At 43.9% G+C, this 20,876-nt stretch overlaps 1 protein-coding gene and 1 pseudogene across 2 annotated transcripts; both read left to right on the top strand.

Moving 5' to 3' along the window:
• The first annotated feature begins 622 nt into the window (after positions 1–622).
• LOC133080812 (large ribosomal subunit protein eL15-like) lies at positions 623–6,539 on the top strand (annotated as a pseudogene).
• ANKRD40 (ankyrin repeat domain 40) lies at positions 6,481–19,594 on the top strand. 2 transcript variants are annotated; one of them, XM_061175114.1, is made up of 5 exons: positions 6,481–6,679; positions 11,855–12,003; positions 12,349–12,834; positions 16,372–16,544; positions 17,158–19,594. In XM_061175114.1, exons 1-5 carry the CDS (start codon positions 6,546–6,548, stop codon positions 17,302–17,304), a joined length of 1,089 nt encoding a protein of 362 aa, XP_061031097.1. In that variant the 5' UTR covers positions 6,481–6,545; the 3' UTR covers positions 17,305–19,594. The 2 variants fall into 2 exon arrangements, with proteins under 2 accessions (XP_061031097.1, XP_061031096.1); XM_061175113.1 differs by having other exon boundaries at positions 6,483–6,679; positions 16,372–16,553.
• The last annotated feature ends 1,282 nt before the right edge of the window (positions 19,595–20,876 follow it).

The raw sequence follows: 20,876 nt of genomic DNA, 5'->3' as shown, positions 1-20,876 counted from the left end.
ACTGCATGGCCAGGGAATTCCCAAAAGTAGCCTTTATGAACAAATCACAATGCCCAGTTTACAGATAACTTTTATAGATTATATGAGTTGGTTATTTTCTGATGCTGAGATGGAAAACAACCTTATCAGTCAGTGGTCTCCAGACCCCGTTCCATGCATGTTACTAATGTAAAGTGTCATGGACTGAACTGTGTGCCCCACCACGCACACACACAAATTCATATGTTCAAATTCTCAGAATCCACGGTAGGATCTCACAATGTAATTACATTTGGAAATAGAGCCTTTAAAGAGGTAATAAATTTAAAATGGGCCCCAATACAATCTGACCGGTATCCTTATAAGAAGAGGAAATTTGGAAACGCCAGGTAGGCACACAGGGGAAAGGCCATGTGAGGACACAGTGAGAAGGCAGCCATCCGCAAGCCAAGGAGAGAGGCCTCAGGAGAAACCAAACCTACTGACACCTTGATCTTGGACTTTTAGCCTCCAGAACTGTGAGAGAATAAATTTCTGTTGTTTAAAGCCACAAATCTGTGGTACTTTGTATGGCAGCTCTGGTGAACAAATATAGAAATGAAGCCACAGTTACTACTGCTTCCCAGCCTTCAGCGTGGCCCCCATGACTCCATCCTCCATCTGCTTTGCTGCCTCCGTCATCTTTCTAAATGTAAATCCAGGTGTGTCTCTTCCCTGCTCAAAACCCCTCAATGGTTCCCCATCTAAAATTTAAACACCACAAGGCCATCCATGATTGGACCTGCTTCTCCAACTTTTTGCTACTGCTCCCCCCACACCTTGAACACCCCTTCTTCCTATGACATCACACCATGTTACACTGCTCCAGACATGGAATGCTCTTTCCTCACCCCAGAAATGTCTACCCATCTTTCTCAGCTCACAGCCCAAGCATCACCAGCTCTGTAAAGCCAACCTGGACCCTCATTCTCTGCCTGCCACACACAACTCATCATCTCCTTTGTGCCACCATTTTACCTTGTACATTTTGGGGTTTGTCACACGATACTGCAAATATCAGTCTTTTTCTTTAAAATGAAAGTTTCTCCCTTTCAGTCTGGTGGCAGCCATCAGTTTATCTCAAAGGTAAGCCAAAATAGGCACTTACGAGTACAGCCAGGAGCTGTGGAGGAAGAAGCAGTCCGATGTAATACGCTTTCTTCTCAAGGTGTGCTTTTGGCAGTACTGCCAGCTCTCTGCACTCCACAGGGCCCTCCACCCCACCCAGCCTGATAAAGCACGCAGACTGGGATGCAAGGCCAAGCAAGGTTATGTCACATATCAGATTTCTGTGAGCCGTGCTGGCTGCAAATGCCCGGTTCCTAAGGGTGCCAGCTATGGCAAGCCTAATTATCATGGTGTTAAACGGCTAAAGTTTGCTTGAAACCTTCAGTCTATTGTGGAGGAGTGAGCTGGGTGCCACCATGTGGCTCTGAGAGTCCTGGATTCTCACTGGGTTGGGGAAAATTCTACACACAAATTCTTTGAGGTTATCCTCATTGATCCATTCCATAAATCTACCAGAAGAAATCCTGACACCTAGTGGATCATCAGTCCAGTCCACAAGTACAGGTAGATGTGAGGGCTGACATTGGCAGGTTGAAAGAGCTATAGCCTTGGAAAGGGCCACGAGTTACGCCACACCGCTGGTGGTTCTCACCATGCAGCTTGGAGATGGCACAGTACTCTCCAGCTCCACTGTTACTGCTAATATAAGTAATGTTTGTGGGCCTCCCTGGTGGCACAGTGGTTAAGAATCCGCCTGCCAATGTAAGGAACACGGGTTTCAAGCCCTGGTCCGGAAAGATCCCACATGCCGCTGAGCAACTAAGCCCGGCGCCACAACTACTGAGCCTGCGCTCTAGAGCCCGCGAGCCACAACTACTGAGCCCATGTGTCACAGCTACTGAAGCCTGCGTGCCTAGAGCCCATGCTCCACAACAAGAGAAGCCACCGCAATGAGAAGCCCACGCACCGCAACAAGGAGTAGCCCTGCTCGCCTCAACCAGAGAAAAGCCCGCGTTCAGCAACGAAGACCCAACACAGCCAAAAATAAAATTAAAAAAAAAAAAAGTAATGTTTGTGAAATTCTTACCTAATAAACTAGGATATTCGTGTCTAAAAAGTCTTTTTTAATTTGTCTGTTAAAACTAGTTGTCTACAGATTGTTTCATGAATGCATTGTCAAATTATGAAAGCTAAAGTGCAATAATGTTTAAATACTATAAGTGATGGTATATCTTGTTTCTAATAAGAAAAATACTTTTGTCTTTGCTTTATCCTTTTAGGAAGTTTATATGTCAGTGTTTAAAATGCTGTTTTGTACAATAGGTGTAAAATACATTCTGTAGAAGAGGAATGCAGAAACTAGCCACGCACATGTTGGTGCATGTGATGAAACCTACAGCTTTACTGGAGTGATGCAGTGCTCTGCTGGGTTACTCTCCAGTGGCTGTTTTATGGAGTTTGGCAAGGATAGACTTTTTTTTTTTAATTAATTAATTTATTTATTTTTGGCTGCGTTGGGTCTTCGTTGCTGCGCGTGGGCTTTCTCTAGTTGCGGCGAGCGGGGGCTACTCTTTGGTGCAGTGCGTGGGCTTCTCATTGCAGTGGCTTCTCTTGTTGCAGAGCACGGGCTCTAGGTGTGCGGGCTTCAGTAGTTGTGGCATGGCAGCTCTAGAGTGCAGGCTCAGTAGCTGTGGCACACAGGCTTAGTTGCTCGGCGGCATGTGGGATCTTCCCGGACCAGGGCTCAAACCTGTGTCCCCTGCATTGGCATGCAGATTCTTAACCACTGTGCCACCAGGAAAGCCCAAGGACAAATTTTTAAAATTGGATTTTGCTTGGAAATGTGAAGGATGTCCTAATCCTCTGTCATGGTCATATGCAGAAAAGTAATGAAAGTCGACTAGGGCCTACATTTTTAGATTTAATCTAATATTCCATATCTGTGACTGCTGCTTCCGAAAGGAGAAAAGTTTAAAAGAATGCCACCATTTTTAAGAGAACTGAATAAACATGTTGCAAGAGGATTCTCTTACAAAAGAAACAAATCCTGGTTAATCTAAACAAAATTGCCTTGGTCTCCACAGTACCTCTGAAGTTCACTTAAAAGGCAGAGGCTCCTGACTCAATCCCATGACTCCACGGGATCTGTAGAATACTGAATTTTATGCAAAATAGTAATGGTATTTATACTGGCATATACTGAAACTGATGGAAATTGAACATCAGGTAAATGAGAAGGGAATTATAAACCTTAAGGTTTGTAAGCTAGTAACACTAGGATTGGGAAATTGATGGTCATCAGATACCTTTCAAGTGTGGGAGGATAGAAAAAGTCAGCTTTGATCAAAATTGTAAATACTTCATCTGTAGTGCTAGTTTGTGACCATTTTACCTTTGGCTAAAAAATAAGGTTGTCTTTATTCAAAAGTAACATCATTGCTCAGTCTAACAAGTATTAAAAGTCATCTTGGGTCAACCCAATTTATCCATTCCCATAAGGCTACTGAGAAAAGTCATGTAGTTGCTGTTAATACAAGTTCATGGTTTCCAATTTAACTACATTATTTTTTTCATTCCTGCTCAAACTACCCTCAAAATCCTTACCTTTCTACAAACTTCCAAGTCACCAATTATGCCTTCTTTAATATTCAGCATACCACCACATCTGTTTGCTTCCCATCTTCCAGTAGTCCAGGCTTTGTTTACCTGGGTGAATTTGAGTGTGTAGGAAATATGGAAGAGTAATTGCCCCAATTCTTTCCAATTCTGGTTTTGCTGACTTAATAGGTAGTTTAATTTTGAAATCGAATTGCTGGTTTCCTTGAACCAGTTTTTCCCCTATTCTCTTCAGGTCTTTTAAAAGGCTCACTTAGGGAATTCCCTGGTGCTCCAGTGGTTAGAGCTCTGCACTTCTACTGTGGGGGGCGGGGAGTGGGGGATGGCGGGGAGGCAGGCAGGGCTCAATCCCTGGTCAGGCAACTAAGATCTTGCAAGCTGGGTCTTGAGGCAAATCAATCAATCAATCAATCAATCACTCACTTAAATGATTTCCATAAAATAGGTAACAGGCTCACAAAACCTCTTGAGACCTAAATTCCTTTCCACTCAAAAAACAAACAAACAACAACAACAAAAGTTAAACCATACATTTTGTGTGTAAAGGTTGTTCAACTAAAGGAATAAATGTCTGTTAATTTTCTTTTTCTTTTTTTGGCTGCGCCACTCAGCTCGTGGGATCTTAGTTCCCTGACCAGGGATCAAACCCGGGGCCCAACTGGCAGTGAAGTTGCCAAGTCCTAACCACTGGACCACCAGGGAATTCCCTAAATTTTTAAAAATAAAAAATAAATAAGGGACTTCCCTGGTGGTCCAGTGCGTAAGACTCTGCAATCCCAATGCAGGGCCCGGGTTCGATCCCTGGTTGGGGAACTAAATCCCACATGCATGCCGCAACTAAGAGTTCGCATGCCACAACTAAAGATCCCGCATGCTGCAATGAAGATCCCGTGTGCCGCAACTAAGATCCAGCGCAGCCAAATAAGTAAAAAAATTTTTTAAATAAATTTATTTATTTTTGGCTGCATTGGGTCTTCATTGCTGTGTGCAGGCTTTCTCTAGTTGCGGCGAGCGGGGGCTACTCTTCGTTGCGGTGTGTGGGCTTCTCATTGCGGTGGCTTCTCTTGTCGCGGAGCACGGGCTCTAGGCGCACGGGCTTCAGTAGTTGTGGCACGTGGGCTCAGTAGTTGTGGCTCGCGGGCTCTAGAGTGCAGACTCAGTAGTTGTGGCACACGGGCTTAGTTGCTCCGTGGCATGTGGGATCTTCCCGGACCAGGGATCGAACCCGTGTCCCCAGCATTGGCAGGCAGATTCTTAACTGTGCCACCAGGGAAGTCCCTAAAATCCTTTTTAAGGAAGGAAAATTTGACAAATAAATCCTTACAAAGAGAACTCACAGATTTTGATCTGCAGTAACTACCAATTTTTTTGAACTGCTTTTTAAAAAAAGAGGCCACTACCTACTCCTCTGTCACACAAATTGTGCTAAAGGGCCCAATTCCAGTACTATGCACGTCAGCTTCAGATGGAGTATCATGCTGGATCTGAGAATTCAAGTTTAAATTGGGAGACAAATAAGAATGTAAGCTCAAGCAGAGTTCCAGTTCACCATAGGATCAATTTAAGTGTGCAGGCAGTTTATATTCAGTACCACCTGGTGTGCACTGTGTACTGTGTGAATGACTGTATCATAATAAACAGATTTGGGTTTTTCTTAAACAGTAGCAAGAAAAATGCTTGCTGTGCAAATCCTGGGCTGCCCCAAGGGAGGCAAATGAAAACCCCATGCCTAAATTTGTCTCTTCCTATTTTATCTCCTCTCTGCGTTCAGACCTTTCTCTTTTTCACCCCAGGGTTATTCCTTAATCCTTCCGACCCCATCTGCAATCTTCCATCCTGTGCCACATTGGAAGATGTCTCTCGGGCGCCTGGGCTCAGCAAAACAATACTTTTCTTTTTCTCCAGCTGGTTAGTAAAGCAGTGCCAGCCCAGGCTCTGAGCCTCATTAGATTGATTAGGCAAAGAAGTCAGGCAGAATGCTGTTTATACTTTGCACCGTTCCTCTCCCCAGCTCCTGATAGCAGAGACCCAGATAACTCCAAAGCCTCTTTGGTGTTCTTTTCTTTCTTTTTTCCTTACATGGCCTTCACGAAGAGTAATTAATTAAGATTTAAAAGCAGTAATAAATCACATTTTATAGACTCTGAGCACAATATAAATATTTTTCCTGAAAGCCAATTTAGAAGAAATCTCTAAAATGAGATGTAAAACAACAGCAATTGAAATAAATAATCGAACTGAATAGTCCCAAGCACTGTCAAAAGAACCGTGTACTCTATCTCTGCAATAATAGGCATATATTAGGATCGTTTTCAGCCCATTTCCCCATCCTGCTGGGCAAGAGTTGGTTCAGATAAGGAAAAAGAGCCAAACACACCGGGGTGGGGGTGGGGTGGGGAACACTAATTATTTTTGATGCCTGGTAAACAGCCTGCGCCAGGGGATAAGGCTTTTCTGGCTCTCAAATACCCGTTCTTCCCTTTCCTTGTGTCTGTTCTCCTCCCTGGAAGCTGCGGGGTAGGGAGTTCTAAAAATAGTCGGTGAATCACGGCAGATAATATTGTGCAGCTGTTACATAAACAGCCAGCCCGCGCGGGCGCCGAGGGTAGGAACGGAAAATATCTGGGTCAGGGTTGTCACTCCGAATAGGTTCCCTCGGAGCCGGCCTGCGGGCGTTGCGGCCGGGAGTAGGCTTGGGCCCACGGGCCGGGAGCAGCAGGGGAGTGGCGGGCGGCCCTCGGCGGGGTAGCAGAGGCAGCTGGCCGGGCGCGGGCGGCGGCGCGAGCTGGGCGGACGTGCTCCGCGCGGTCTCCCCATGGCGGGGAGCGGGCCGCGGCGGCGGCGGCGCTGACCGGCCGGGACTGGGCGGGCGGGCCCGGGCGGGGGCCTGGGGCTGAGGGAAGATGAGCGCTCTCCTGGAGCAGAAGGAGCAGCAGGAGAGGCTGCGGGAGGCCGCGGCCTTGGGGGACATTCGGGAGGTGCAGAAACTGGTGGAGAGCGGGGTGGATGTGAACTCCCAAAATGAGGTCAACGGCTGGTAAGTGGGGAGCGGGGGAGGCCTAGGGGCAGAGCATCCGGCCCCGGCGCGACCTCGGCCTAGCGCTGCCCCCCGACGCCCTCTAAGGCGTGGCCCGGCGCCCCGGGTCAACGAGGCTGTGCGCTCTGGAGGCCAGACCTGGCCCCTTCTGCCTCGGGTAGTCAGCGGAGCGTCGTGTCCAAATCCCGGCCCACGTGGTCCTGCCCCGGCAGCGCCCATCCGAACCCTGGCGCCCGCCGTTCCCCCCACCCCACCCCTAACGATGCCGGAACGATGCTGGCTACGACTCTCACCCTAATTTGGAGCTCACCCCAGTTCGAGTCTGGAATTACTATGAAGAATAACGTCTGTGCAGAGCAAAAAGCATAAGCAACTGAGCAAATGTGGATCTTATAAACTAGCACGATTTCTTTTCCCAAGACTAGGAAAAAAAAAATCACTTGCATCCCTATTCTGCCTCTTTGTTGTCTCACTGCAGCAGTGATTTGCTACTACCTACAGCTGCCTGTTGCAGGAAGACCCATTCATTTATCCTATAGAGTGTTTGCTTTGTTTTCTTAGAACAGTTTCAAATATGGGACTTCAGATGCCTGCATGCAGTTGAGTCCTTTCCAACTAAATAAGGAATCTCATTTTAAGATGTGCTGGTGGTCAAGTTTTAAGTTACTGAATGTGGTATTATTCTGCTCTCTTCACATTTAAATTTTAATTTTTTATTTGATCCAGGTTATGCTTAACCAGCTATTTTGCTAGCTGAGAGTTAAAGTGAGTTTGCAAATGTTTTATTTTTTAAGGTGGAATCATACAGTTTGAAACTAAAAGGGACATTGGAGATGGGTTCAACTCCAGGGAATAACCTGCCCGAGGTCACACAACTATTAATATAAAAGCCAGGACCGGAGTCGCAGTTTCCTGACTTCCTCACAAATCTATCTACCAACTTACCCTAAGGAAAACAACCTGGGTAGCTGTCCAGAAAGCCAGGAAACAGTAGAAACTGCTTTTTTGTTTTGTTTAAAAGTGTTTGCAAACTAGGTTGCTTTTCTCTGTGTGTGCCATTTCTAGTATTGCTATGTGGTTCACAAGCTGCGAATCATTGTTTTGGCACTGGGAGGCAGTGTTGTGTAGAAGAATGAGCCTGGTCTTTCCTGCAGGTTCTTCTCCATTCCTGCTTGGATATACAACCTTGCCCGAGTCACTTCAGTTCCCAGTTATTTCAGAAGAGTGTTGTGAGCATTCAAGGAGATGCAGCATTATATAAATAGCTAACATTGAGCTTGCTCTGTAGTGCAAACAAGCTTCCAAGTGCTTTATGTGTATTATCTCATTCACAACTACTCAGGGACATAGCTATTGTTATTCTCTCCATTTTGTAGGTGAGGATACTGAAGCCCAGAAAGATTAAGTAATTTTCCCAAGGTCACAGAGTTTACAGTAACTGATGGAGCTGGGAAACAAACCCAGCATCTGCCTCCAAACCATACTTCCTCTTTTTTTTTGTTTGGCCACACCCAACGGCATGTGGGATCTTAGTTCCCTGACCAGGGATCGAAACCGCACCCCCTGCAGTGGAAATATGGAGCCTTAACCACTGGACCACTAGGGAAGCCCCCAAACCATACTTTCTTAACCACATAGTAGGTGCTCAGTGAATGTAAGTTGGTTGAACTATGAAGAGGCTTTCATAGATTTAATTGGGGGAAGATGTCTAATAGGACTTCAAATTCAACATGTCCAGGGTTGAGTTCCTGGTCTCCTTCGTACCCCTAATTGTCCCCAGCCTGCTCCTGAGTCCTTATCTCAGCATCTGAGGTGCACAGGCCAGAACCTTTGGTGCCCTCCTTGCTTTCTGTCTTTCCCTCACACCCCACATCCAATCAAGCTGCTAATCCTGCCAGCTCCACTGGCAGCGGTGTAGTTAGAATCTGACCATTTCTCACTAGCTCTACCACTACACCTCTGGTGCAAAGCCACCATCATTCCATCACTTGGATTAATGCAGTAGCCTCCTAACTAGTCCTTCTACCCTACATCTTTTCTCAGCACAGAAGCCAGAGGGATCCTGACTTAAAACATAAGTCAGATAATTTCATTCTGCTCAAAACCCTTTAATGGCTCCTGTCTCACATTGAGTAAAAGCCCACAGGGTCCTACAGTTTCGACTTCTTGTCCCTGCATCCTCTGTCTTTACCTCTAAGCCTCACCTCCGGCTTTTCCCCCTTGCCCCCTTCATTCTGCTCTCCTGGCCTCCTTGCTTTTCCTGAAAACACCAAGCACAATGTTGAGTCAAGGCCTTTGTGTTTTCTCTTCCCGTCATTTAAAATGCTTTTGTTCCCTCACCTCCTTCAGGTCTTAGCTTAGATGTCCCCTTAGTGAGTCTTTCCTTGACCCTCAATTTAAAATTGAGCCATGCCCCTTCCCTGTCTCTGGCATTTCCTAATCCCTTTTCTTTCTTTATTGTCCTTATAATACAATCTCTGTGTACCATAGTGTTTTGCTTATTTGCTGACTGCCTCAGTTTTCTCATCTGTAAAGTGGGAGAATGTTGATAATAGTATGTAACTCATGGGTTGTTTAGAGGATTAAATGAATTAATATATGTAAAGCTTTTAGAACAGTGTTCAGTATGTAAAACATTATGTCTGTGTTAACTATTTTTTCTTTTTTAACTATTATTTTTTTATTAAGCAGTGTGCTGGGTAATGGGATATAAAGGTTACCCTCAAAAAACATAGTCAGTAGCATAGAAAAGCAGAATGGTTACTGCTTTCAATTCTTAGCTGCTCAGTAACCACAATTTCTGCAGAAATGAAATTTGTGCCTCTGGTCTGAAATACTTCCCAGCACTGATAGGCTATTCTGACTGCAAATTTAAAGCTTAAAGAGTTCAAGTTCAAAGATACAGCTCCCACATCAATTGTAATTCAAGTGTCATGCATACCCCTTTGCTTTAAGGAACAAGTATAATAGCTCATGAAGAAGTTGAAAATATTGCCTGGCTACAGTGCCTGTGAGTTCTGGCCACCCAGAGCCGCACAGGTCTGGACTATAAATGATGATCACTCAGGGTACAGGGCTGTGGGGGACGTGCTATGTTGACTTAACTCCACTTTACATGGTGATGCTTTAGCTAGTTGGTTTGTCCCCAAGTGTCTCAGATCCATTGGCAGTATATTTCTTCCTTCACTCTCAAGCTTGTCATGAACAAGTGATTTACTACTAGCAAGTGAGCACTTTACTTCCAAAAGGGAACATTTTTCTCATCATGCTCCATTCATTTTTGAGTGCTTGCTTATCATTATAATTATTCATTTTCAGGCTTTCAAGACATCCACACACAAACACACTCTCAGCTGTAGTTTGCCCAGAATCAAGGATATATGGGATCCTTCTACTCCGAGTAATGCCCACCTTGTCCTTGGTTCACTCATTCAGCAAATATTAATTAAGTACCTGTATATTCAAGCAGATACTTCCTTACCTTCACACGGAGCTTATATTTTAGAAGTCCATATCAAGACTCTTACCTTATTTTCCCCAAATTGGCATTCTTTTCATCATAGAGTACCTTTTAAAGACATCTGGATAATCTAATTCTAATGAGTAATAGTTTGGAATGTCAAATATCACTCTGAAACATCAGTGGAGTTGCTCCCAGCCAGCCAGACAAGCTGGCTTTCTGTAAGTCATAAATATTAAGGTGCCCAGGGCAAATCAGCTTTTTCCTGGAACCAAATGTACTTTCTAGATAGTTATATTTCTCAGGTGGGTGACCTAATCCTCACTATTGAACATATGTTCTATTCTTCACCATATTTATATTCGTCTATAAGCTCTGAAGATATTTATCTCAGTTCAGTTAGAGAGTTGGTGAATGAGGACATTTCAAAACAGAAGGGAGGGGGCTTCCCTGGTGGCGCAGTGGTTGAGAGTCTGCCTGCCAATGCAGGGGACACGGGTTCGAGCCCTGGTCTGGGAAGATCCCACATGCCGCGGAGCAACTAGGCCCGTGAGCCACAACTACTGAGCCTGCGCATCTGGCGGCTGTGCTCCGCAACAAGAGAGGCAGCGATAGTGAGAGGCCCATGCACCGCGATGAAGAGTGGCCCCCACTTGCCGCAACTAGAGAAAGCCCTCGCACAGAAACGAAGACCCAACACAGCCATAAATAAATAAACAAATAAATAAAAAATTAAAAAAAAAAAACAGGGGAGAAAAATAATTTCCTTCCATAATAACATTCAGCTTTGGCAACTGGGGATGAATTTAGTAGCTCTATTAAGTTGGAGTATTGGCTAGCATGTTAATTATATTTCTGTGCAGTGTTAAGATGATAGCTCTTTAGAGTGTGCATAATCCCTTCCTATGTGTACAATAGTAAATAATTAGTTTTACTTAAATGAGTCTAATACTTCAGAAGAGTTCTCAAAAATTTTGGCTGTTGATGTACATTTTTCAAGTGCTTTAGGAATTAAAGTACGTGTGCAGTGCCTTAAACACAAGGCACTGCACACGTACTTTAATTCCTAAAGCACTTGAAAAATGTAGCCTTCTGGAGAGAACTAGAGAAGTGAACTCTTAAAAATGGGAATTTGGAAATCCTTTTTGTGTGTGTGTGAAGGAGAGAAAAGGAAAGAGGAAAAGAGTAACTGAGATTCAGACAGGGATCTGCTGTAGTAATAATTTTAGTGGCAGAGCAAGCTGCAGATGAGAGATGGTTAGTAGCCTGATAATATTTAATCTTCAAGTGACATTTGGTGCATATGAAGCAAGTTTCCATAGTCTCTTAAAAGGAATATGGCCATGTAAAAATATATTTTAAAGAGACTGGTACAATCTAATGAGCGACACTGATAGAGTTAACACACAGGATATCAGTAGAGTTATCTAGCCAGCCAGGCAGCCAGCCTTCTGAAAGCCATTGATATAAAGCTCCTAGGATAAATTAGCTTTTCCCAAGGGCTAGAAATGAAATTGAAAAATAAATTTTGAGCATATTAAATATTTCGATCATCTGCTTTCTGAAAAGAGAAGTTAAGATTACCAGCCTGATTTTCTGGTTCTAGCTGAACTCTAACACGCTTGTATATATTTATTTACTGGTGTGTAGAATTTGAAATCCCAAATCACCTCTCCACTTTTTAAATCACTCTTTTTTTCTTTTCTTTGCGATAGGACCTGTTTACACTGGGCATGTAAACGCAATCATGGTCAGGTGGTTTCTTACTTGTTAAAATCAGGAGCTGACAAAGAGATTCTTACCACAAAGGGAGAAATGCCAGTCCAATTAACATCAAAGAGAGAAATTAGGAAGATTATGGGAGGTGAGTCTGTGTTTTGAGGCAACTTTTGATTTTGTCAACCTAATTTAAGACTTATGGTATTATTGTATATATTCTTGAAGCCAAACAGCCAGTCTGTTTCTAAAAACAAGATAGTCTTAACTGTGCCAAGATAATTATTCCATATTGTTTCTGGAAAGGTAGGCATTATAAAGTTTTGGTTTTTTATCTGTAAACTTTAAGGTGATAAAAATGGTAACGCTAAACGTGCAGTAAACACTGATCAAAATATTTGTTGTATACCAAAGGACACTAGCTTTCACAAGATACTCTACTTTGTAATTTTTAAAGGGCTATGTAAGTGTTCTGTGTTTCCGTCTTTTTAAGTGGAAGATGATGATGATGACCATGACGACCTCCCCCAGCTGAAGAAGGAGTCAGAGCTGCCCTTTGTTCCGAACTATTTGGCCAACCCAGCCTTCCCTTTCATCTATACCCCTGGGTCGGAGGATTCAGCCCAGCTACAGAATGGGGGCCCCTCCACACCTCCTGCATCACCCCCTGCAGATGGCTCTCCTCCATTGCTGCCCCCTGGGGAACCTCCCCTGCTTGGGGCCTTTCCACGGGACCACACCTCTTTGGCACTGGTTCAGAATGGGGATGTGTCTGCCCCATCTGCCATACTCAGAACACCAGAAAGCACAAAACCGGGTCCTGTTTGTCAGCCACCGGTGAGTCAGAGTCGCTCCCTGTTCTCTTCTGTCCCGTCCAAGCCACCAATGTCTCTGGAGCCTCAAAATGGGACGTATGCAGGACCAGCGCCAGCATTCCAGCCATTTTTCTTCACCGGAGCATTTCCATTTAATATGCAAGGTAACCTCTCATCAGCAAACAACCTCTGCAACAGGGCAGGTGGTGTCCAGAGGTCTAGTGCTTTACTTCCTGGTTTTCTGAGGAGTGGGGGTGGGATTTATTTATTTTGCGTATGATTACAAAGTTACAGGAAAGTTGCAAGACTAGTATAAGGAACTCTCTTTACTCAGATTTACAAGTTATCTTTTGCCCTTTTACCCTGAACTACTTAAGTGTGTTTTTCCTAAGAACAAGGATAGTCTCTTACATAATCACCGTATAATGACCAAATTTAGAAAATATAACCTTGACATAATACTATTCTCTAACCCATAGTTTATATTTAAATTTTGTCAGCTGTCTCAGCAATGCCCTTTGTAGCTATCTTCACTCCCTCCACTCCGCCTCCCAGGATCAACCATTGCATTTGGCTATCATGTTGTTATAGTCTCCTTTAATCTGGAGCATTTCCTCAGCCTTTAGCTATCATTTTAGACCTCAGAGTTTTGAAGAGTCCAGACCAGTTATTTTGTAGAATATGATTTCCTTTCATTTTTTTCTCTATTTATTAGGTGGTATTCTACTATAAAGAAGGGCTTTCCCTTCTCCTCCATTTATATCAGTATGAACTCACTGATTCTTATTTTATTTATTGGGTTATAATCCATTAGTATCATTATTATTATTTTTTTTTTTTACTAATTTTTGGCCATGGTATTCTATTTTATTTTATTTTATTTATTATTTTTTTTTATTTTTGGCTGTGTTGGGTCTTCGTTTCTGTGGGAGGGCTTTCTCTAGTTGTGGCAAGCGGGGGCCACTCTTCATCGCGGTGCGCGGGCCTCTCACTGTCGCGGCCTCTCCTGTTGCGGAGCACAGGCTCCAGACGCGCAGGCTCAGCAGTTGTGGCGCACGGGCCCAGTTGCTCCGCGGCATGTGGGATCTTCCCAGACCAGGGCTCGAACCCGTGTCCCCTGCATTGGCAGGCAGATTCCCAACCACTGCGCCACCAGGGAAGCCCTAGTATCATTATTTTGATGTTCAAATTATGCCAGATTTATCCAGAGGGAGCTCCTTGGAGCTTGTTCTTGTGTCTCTTTGACATGTCCATCATTCTTGGAGCACTTCCTTACTTTGTGGTACAGCAAGATGTTTCAGGCTCCCTAGTATAACTTTCCCCGCCCCAGCCTTGGAATCAGCTGTTTCTCCAAGGAGCCCTGGTTCTTTTTGGTGGAGAATTGTATTCAGAAACCAGAATGTGAACACTAGGTGTGCTCACTGCTGCTAGCATCATTTCTTCTAGGCTCACTCAGAGGACAGAGTTAGAAAAGAAAGAAAAAAGCAAGCAAACAATAAAGAGCAATTGAATGATAAAAGGAAAGATTCACCAGGAAGATATAAACTAAACATGTATGTACCTAGTAACATAACTTCAAAGCATTCTAAGTTCTCATTTAATTGTTACAACAAACTCATAAACTGGGTATTATTATTTACATTTAATTTAATTTATTTATTTATTTTGGCCTCCCTGCACAACTTGCAGAATCTTAGTTCCCCAACCAGGGATTGAACCTGGGCCCTGGCAGTGAAAACGACGAGTCCTAACCACTGGACCACCAGGGAATTCCCATTATGTACATTTTATTTACTTTTTTTTTTAAGATTTTTTTTCTTGGCTGCCCCGCGCAGCATGTGGGATCTTCGTTCCCCGACCAGGGATTGAACCTGTGCCCCTTGCATTGGAAGCATGGAGTCTTAAGCACTGGACCGCCAGGGAAGTCCCTATGTACATTTTAGAAGTGGAGAAACTTAAATGCAAAGAGATAGGTAATTTACCCAGTATCACATATCTAGTACATGATAGAGCGGGGTTATACCCATTTGTACGACAGTCGTTCAAGGTTCAAAAGGTCACAAAAAGTAGAGTTGAAAGCAGGTCCCACAATTTATGACAAAAGCAACAAACTCTCCATTGATATTTTAGATCAGCGATCCCCAACCTTTTTGGCACCAGGGACTGGTTTTGTGGAAGACAGTTTTTCTACAGACTGGTGGGGGGAGGGGGAGAATGGTTTAGGTGGTAATTCGAGTAATGGGGAGCCCCAGACAAGCTTTGCTGGCTTGCTGCTCACCTCCTGCTGTGCAGCCCCGTTCCTATTGGTCCGCGGCCGGGGGTTGGGGACCCCTGTTTTAGATGAAAAGTAGAAAATGAACATATGCTTCCTGGATATCAAGCTGCATGCTGACCTGAGAGGATTAGTGAAGTTAAAAAAAAGAAAAAAAAGGCAAGCAAACACAAATATATGTACTTTTTTCTGTATTTCTATATCTATTTAATCTAGATCTTTTAAAAAATATTAAAAACTGTAAATTAATCCTAATACCTCCAATTCCAGTCTAACACCACAGGGTATAGTTTAGTCTTACCTTTCTTTTTCCATATCAGTAACTCCCTCACTTTCTGTTTTTGAGGACCTGTTACTATTGTTGTTGATAACAGTGGCCCATGGGTGGCATGAGGGATTCATATACAAGGAGCAAAGCAAAACCACCAAATGCACATGGGTGCCTGGCTTGGGCCGTCATGGCAGCCAGGCTCAGAATTTAGGAGCAGACTGCTTAGATCCCAGACCCACGAATAATGGTATTTGTTTACTCTCAAAGCCAAGGTTCCTCCCTTATTAAGGTATACTGAATTCAAATCATAGTCAGACTTTAATTTTTATTAGTAGCTTACCTTTTTGCTCTTGTACTGTCTTTATTGCAAGGATTTTCATATCTCATAAATATCTTAGATCCACAATTGTTAAATCTTTTTTTTGTTTAATTAATTAATCAATTAATTAATTAATTATTTTTGGCTGTGTTGGGTCTTCGTTTCTGTGCGAGGGCTTTCTCTAGTTGCGGCGAGCGGGGGCCACTCTTCATCACGGTGCGCGGGCCTCTCACTGTCGCGGGCTCTCGTTGCGGAGCACAAGCTCCAGACGCGTAGGCTCAGTAGTTGTGGCTCACGGGCCTAGTTGCTCCGCGGCATGTGGGATCTTCCCAGACCAGGGCTCGAACCCGTGTCCCCTGCATTGGCAGGCAGATTCTCAACCACTGCGCCACCAGGGAAGCCCCACAATTGTTAAATCTTTATAGAGTAATTCTTGTACCGTTATCTTTCCCGTGCCTTCTTTTCACCTCGCTTCCCCTTACCCTGCTTATGTGTAGTTTGATACCCAACCCATTCTCAAGCCTTTACCTGCTTAGCTCCAGCGGCAGAAGTAAATTGTCCTTCTGTACAGCTGGGATGGTTGTCTGCCGTCTCCCCCTGCCGCCCCTTTACTTTGTGAACCACAGTCTTAGATATAGGGAGGACAATGCAACTGCACCAGCAGAGCCAGAACTGGGCCTGAGCAAACCATGCTGATTGTGCTTAGTTTTCTCATTGGGTGGCACAGGCCTTCAGCACAGGGCATGATTAAGGGTAACCATCTTCTGGAAAAGATCTTAAATTACATCTGGTTACTATGCCAGAATCATTCATTAACATTTCTCCCCCCTTTTCCCTAGAGCTGGTACTCAAGGTGAGGATTCAGAACCCATCTCTTCGAGAAAATGATTTCATTGAAATTGAACTGGACCGACAGGAGCTCACCTACCAAGAATTGCTCAGAGTGAGTTGCTGTGAGCTGGGTGTTAATCCTGATCAAGTGGAGAAGATCAGAAAGTTACCCAATACTCTGGTAAGAAAGGTAAGAAAGGTCCGTTAAGTGGTTGCTTTTTCCATTTGGAAAATACCCAGCTTCCTCCTTGGGTATATGAGTCATAGCTGAAGAAACGAGAAGAGAATAGAAAAAGAGCAAAGGGTGTTTTTCCATTGAGCTTTCTTTCCTCTACTGGGCCTATAGAGACATTGGCATTTCTGAAAGTGGTAGGATACCAGAGAGAATGTTCTGAATTACCATTCACAGGTACCTATTTTTGGTTGTTTCTCTTTAGTGATCTGTAAGGATTACCTTAGTGCACTATCAGATGTGCCTTGTGTTTTATAACATAAGAACCAGGCTAAATTATAGTGCAAATCTACATAGATACATGTGTGGTCCTCCCAACATCTCTGGGTTCCCTGAATGTCAGGCTTCTGGCTTCTCAGGGCCCCTGAGGAAAACATCCCTGCACTGCCTCTCCCTTCGAGGTGTGCTTATCTTGTAGCAACTGCTGTTAAGGCCTTCTACCACTCCAACCCAGTTCACGCTTCTGGGGAATTTCCTGCACTATCACTGTTATCAACACAGCACACCAAACACATAGAGACAAGCGGCTCCTCTTAATCTGTTTAACCTATTTTTGTTTTAGGACAAAGATGTTGCTCGACTCCAAGATTTCCAAGAGCTGGAACTGGTTCTAATGATAAGTGAAAATAATTTTCTGTTCAGAAATGCTGCATCCACACTGACTGAAAGGCCTTGCTACAACAGGAGAGCTTCAAAACTGACTTACTAATGCAGCAGGGACTTTTATCACTTAGTACTGTGACAGTGTGCATTACCTCTGGGCCAAGGACAAGCCATTGATCTAAATGCCTTGGATGCCCCGGAGGGCCCCTGGTGCCACTGCATCAGATACACTAACATCGTTCTGCCAAGGTAGGAAGCCCCTGACCCCGAGCAGCGGTGCCACTCTTCCGAGCCTCTTGGTGCACAATAAACCTATTGCTTGAAGCTGTGAACAGCTGAGAAGTGGCCTGGAGAGGCAGAAGCCGACGGGTCTATATCCAATGTGTTTTTTGTGCAGAATGTAAGAGAGTTGTCTAACAGAAGCTGAGAGAGAGCAGAGCCTATTTCTAGCTAGTCCTGTTGACAGTGCACCCGAAGGGCCAGGAAGTGCTTCTCTTGGTGTTGCATGTTCACGACTCTCCAGAAACGTGAACTGACGAGAGAGGAAAACTGGGGAAAGCACAGGTACTGGACATAGGAATTTTGGTGTGACTTGTGGCTGTGAGTTTTCACATAACATATTTATAAATGTTACTCAGGTTAAAATTATTTAAGAATACAGTTACCTAATTGTAAATATGCTGTTAACCAAAAGAGCTTCCCCTCCCCAACTTTTTCCGTTGTAAACACTCTTGACTGCTTCTGTCTCTAGATTGCCATTGCCTAGACAGTCATCTCTGCATTAACGCCCCTTCGTGGTCACTAGAGGGCTCTCTGACGCCTTCTAAAAGAGCAACAGCTTTTTTTTTTTAACTGAAGCGATCCCTGTCTTCGTGTTTCTGTTTAATTGCACGGAAAGAGAAGAGCACAAACATTGCCAGTCCATGTTCTCCACTTTCATTTTCCACTACAAATGAAAAGCAATTTTCCAGACTGAATCTGTTGCTATTTTAAAGGTTATTGTGGGAAACTGAGCTAAAAGGAGTTAGCATCTTTATTTTTGTATCAAAGATAAAGATTATTTTGAAACTATTGGGATTTTTACACAGCTCTGAAATCTGTTGCTTTTGTAAACAAGTTGTTTGATCTTGGGCATCCTCCACAACCACCACCAACCCACTTAACAAAGTCAGTTGTGAGTCTACCAGGCTTTGTTCTCAAAACAAAAAAATACCTGATTAAACTCTTGAGCATGGCATAAGAATTTTTCTAAAGAACGCATTTAAGGATTCTTTTCCTTCCCTTCAGTGTCATTAATGTTAAAAAGAAAAGCTACTGTCTTGTTGAAATAAACAGCTTAACTTTAGAAACAAGAATGAGCACACTTAGACAAACAGGAGAGCAGGGGTTTGAAGCCAGCTGTTGAAGAACATCCCTGCTGTCTTAAGAAGCTTTCCCCCCATAGTGCCTATAGTTTCCAAAGAAACTTAACTTCCTAACTGTGTTAATTTTATTGGAACACTACAGATTGAGAGAGAATGTGCAGAAGATGTCAGTGGAAGAGAATGTTGTGCTAAGATAATGGCCTCCTGCTGCTGCTTAAATGCTGAGCTGTGGTTGAGGTGTTTTCAAGGCCAATGTGGAGTCACACTGTTCAGTGACTTAATTGTATTACAGCAATTACCGATGGTGAGTTACTCACCCTGGTGCAGTGTTTGCCTAACAGAGTAAAGGTTATTTATTACTCACTTTCTCTGAAGTACTTTAAAGAAGAAACTTCCCTTGTGTTTCAACCAGTCAGAAGATAGTCTGTCCAGACAAACTAACCCTTTTTTTCCCTTACCTTCGAAAAAAGTTACAATTTACTGATACAGTTAAGGCTCGTTTTATCCTGGAATAAATAAATTCAGTATTAATTCATGTCTAAATCATTGGGGTTAATACTCTTCCAGCCATCCAGATCAATTAGAAATTCTTGGAAGCAGTTGAAGCCCCTGGCTGGGAGGTGGCCTACAGAGGAGTAGCTCCAGGGCATTTCCGGGGCTTAGAAGTGGAGGCCGAGGCCGAGGGAGTCCCAAGTGAGAGATGGGCCCTGCCCTGCTCTCTCTTCTCCCTTATAAAGTCCTCTGTGGTCAACTGACTCTTGCGTATGGCAGTGAATTAGACTGCACAGTTGCTGGTAGGTGAGTTTAAAGTCTTAATCTATGCATTCAGAGAAATATTTTTATATGCTTTGTGTAATTTATAACAAGGATTTTTTTTTAGCTTTGTTAACTGTGAATTCGCCCCTCCTCCTCCACTGCATATTTAAAGCATGTGCTCACACTGTGTGTAAACATTCACTGAAGATTTTTCTCTTCGTGAACTGCTGACTGTTCAAGCATAACAAGTATTATTAAAATTAAATATTAACTGACTGAACCCACATTCTTTAATTTTGGCCTCCTAAACAGCACTATACTTCTAATAATACGGGGTTCAAATTGTTGGACGGTTCCAGGGAGAAAACCCTCTGGAGGGACTGGTCCCCACCTGAGCCTCCTCCATCCTGCTTCTGTAGTGGCGTGCACGCCTGTCAGTGGCACCGGAGACAGATATTTTGTGCGGTGTCTTCCTCTCAGTTCACAGCAGTCAGCTTCATTTCCCCAGAGTAGCTGAGCCAGCTAGATGGAGGTCATCCTCTGTTAACCACATTTTTTGATTATCCTATTTACTTTACACAACTGAGCCTCTCCTTTGGGCTGTCAGCACCTGTCAGGGCCTCAATGAGCTCAGAGGCAAACTCCCAAGACAGGAGAGGAAATACAGCCTTACACCTTCAGATCTTTAGCTGAGAATGATGCCGAATGAATCTACATTTCTGTTGGTTTGGGGCAGCTAGAGCCTCACAAGCCAGACGTCATGCCAAATCGGCCTGATAAATCAGGGAGCATAGCAGAGACCTTTTCTTAGCTCCAAGGAGAGGCAGAATAATTTGGGCATTTGTGCTTTCATACTTGCTTTATCACAAGGATGGAAGTCTTCTTCTATACACTCATAAACATCCTGGGCAGAAACAGCCTGCCAAAAAAAATGTGATTAACCTTTAACAAATAGTCCTGCAGCACAGGCTGGCCCGATGCATATAGAAAAATCAGATCAAAGGAGCCATCTCCACACCTACTGCAAACCATTTAGGGTGGAGGAAAAAAAAAAAAGCCATCACCCACATTATACCAAGAGTAAAGTTTGAAGAAATGAGAGTCAGAGGAGACCAGAAAACTTAGTAAGGTAATAAAGAGAAGAGATGCCTTCCAAATAGAAGGCCATGTGCCAGGTAAATTCTGACCTGCAGAAAAATAAACGCTTCATTGGCTTGCTCAAAAAAAGCAAATTTAATTCACCCCCTCATCTCATTTACCAGCCTGGGACTGTCAGGATAGGGGGCAGCCTCTGGCTGCTCTGTGCTCCAACATTCAACTTCAGCCAGAGTGAGGAAGATGAATGACTTGGAGATCTCACTGGTGATGGGGACCTGTCCGGAACAGACTGTTAAAGGGGCAAGGAAATAAAGCACCATGCATTTCTCATCCCCTAGAGCAGCGGTCCCCAACCTTTTTGGCACCAGGGACCGGTTTCATGGAAGACAATTTTTCTATGGAGGGGGTGGGGGGGAGCGGGGTCGGGGGATGGTTCAGGCGGTAATGCAAGTGATGGGGA

The sequence above is a fragment of the Eubalaena glacialis genome, chromosome 19 (assembly GCF_028564815.1).
Source record: "Eubalaena glacialis isolate mEubGla1 chromosome 19, mEubGla1.1.hap2.+ XY, whole genome shotgun sequence".
In the NCBI taxonomy this organism is placed as follows: domain Eukaryota; kingdom Metazoa; phylum Chordata; class Mammalia; order Artiodactyla; family Balaenidae; genus Eubalaena; species Eubalaena glacialis.
This window is presented reverse-complemented; position numbering and strand designations above follow the sequence as displayed.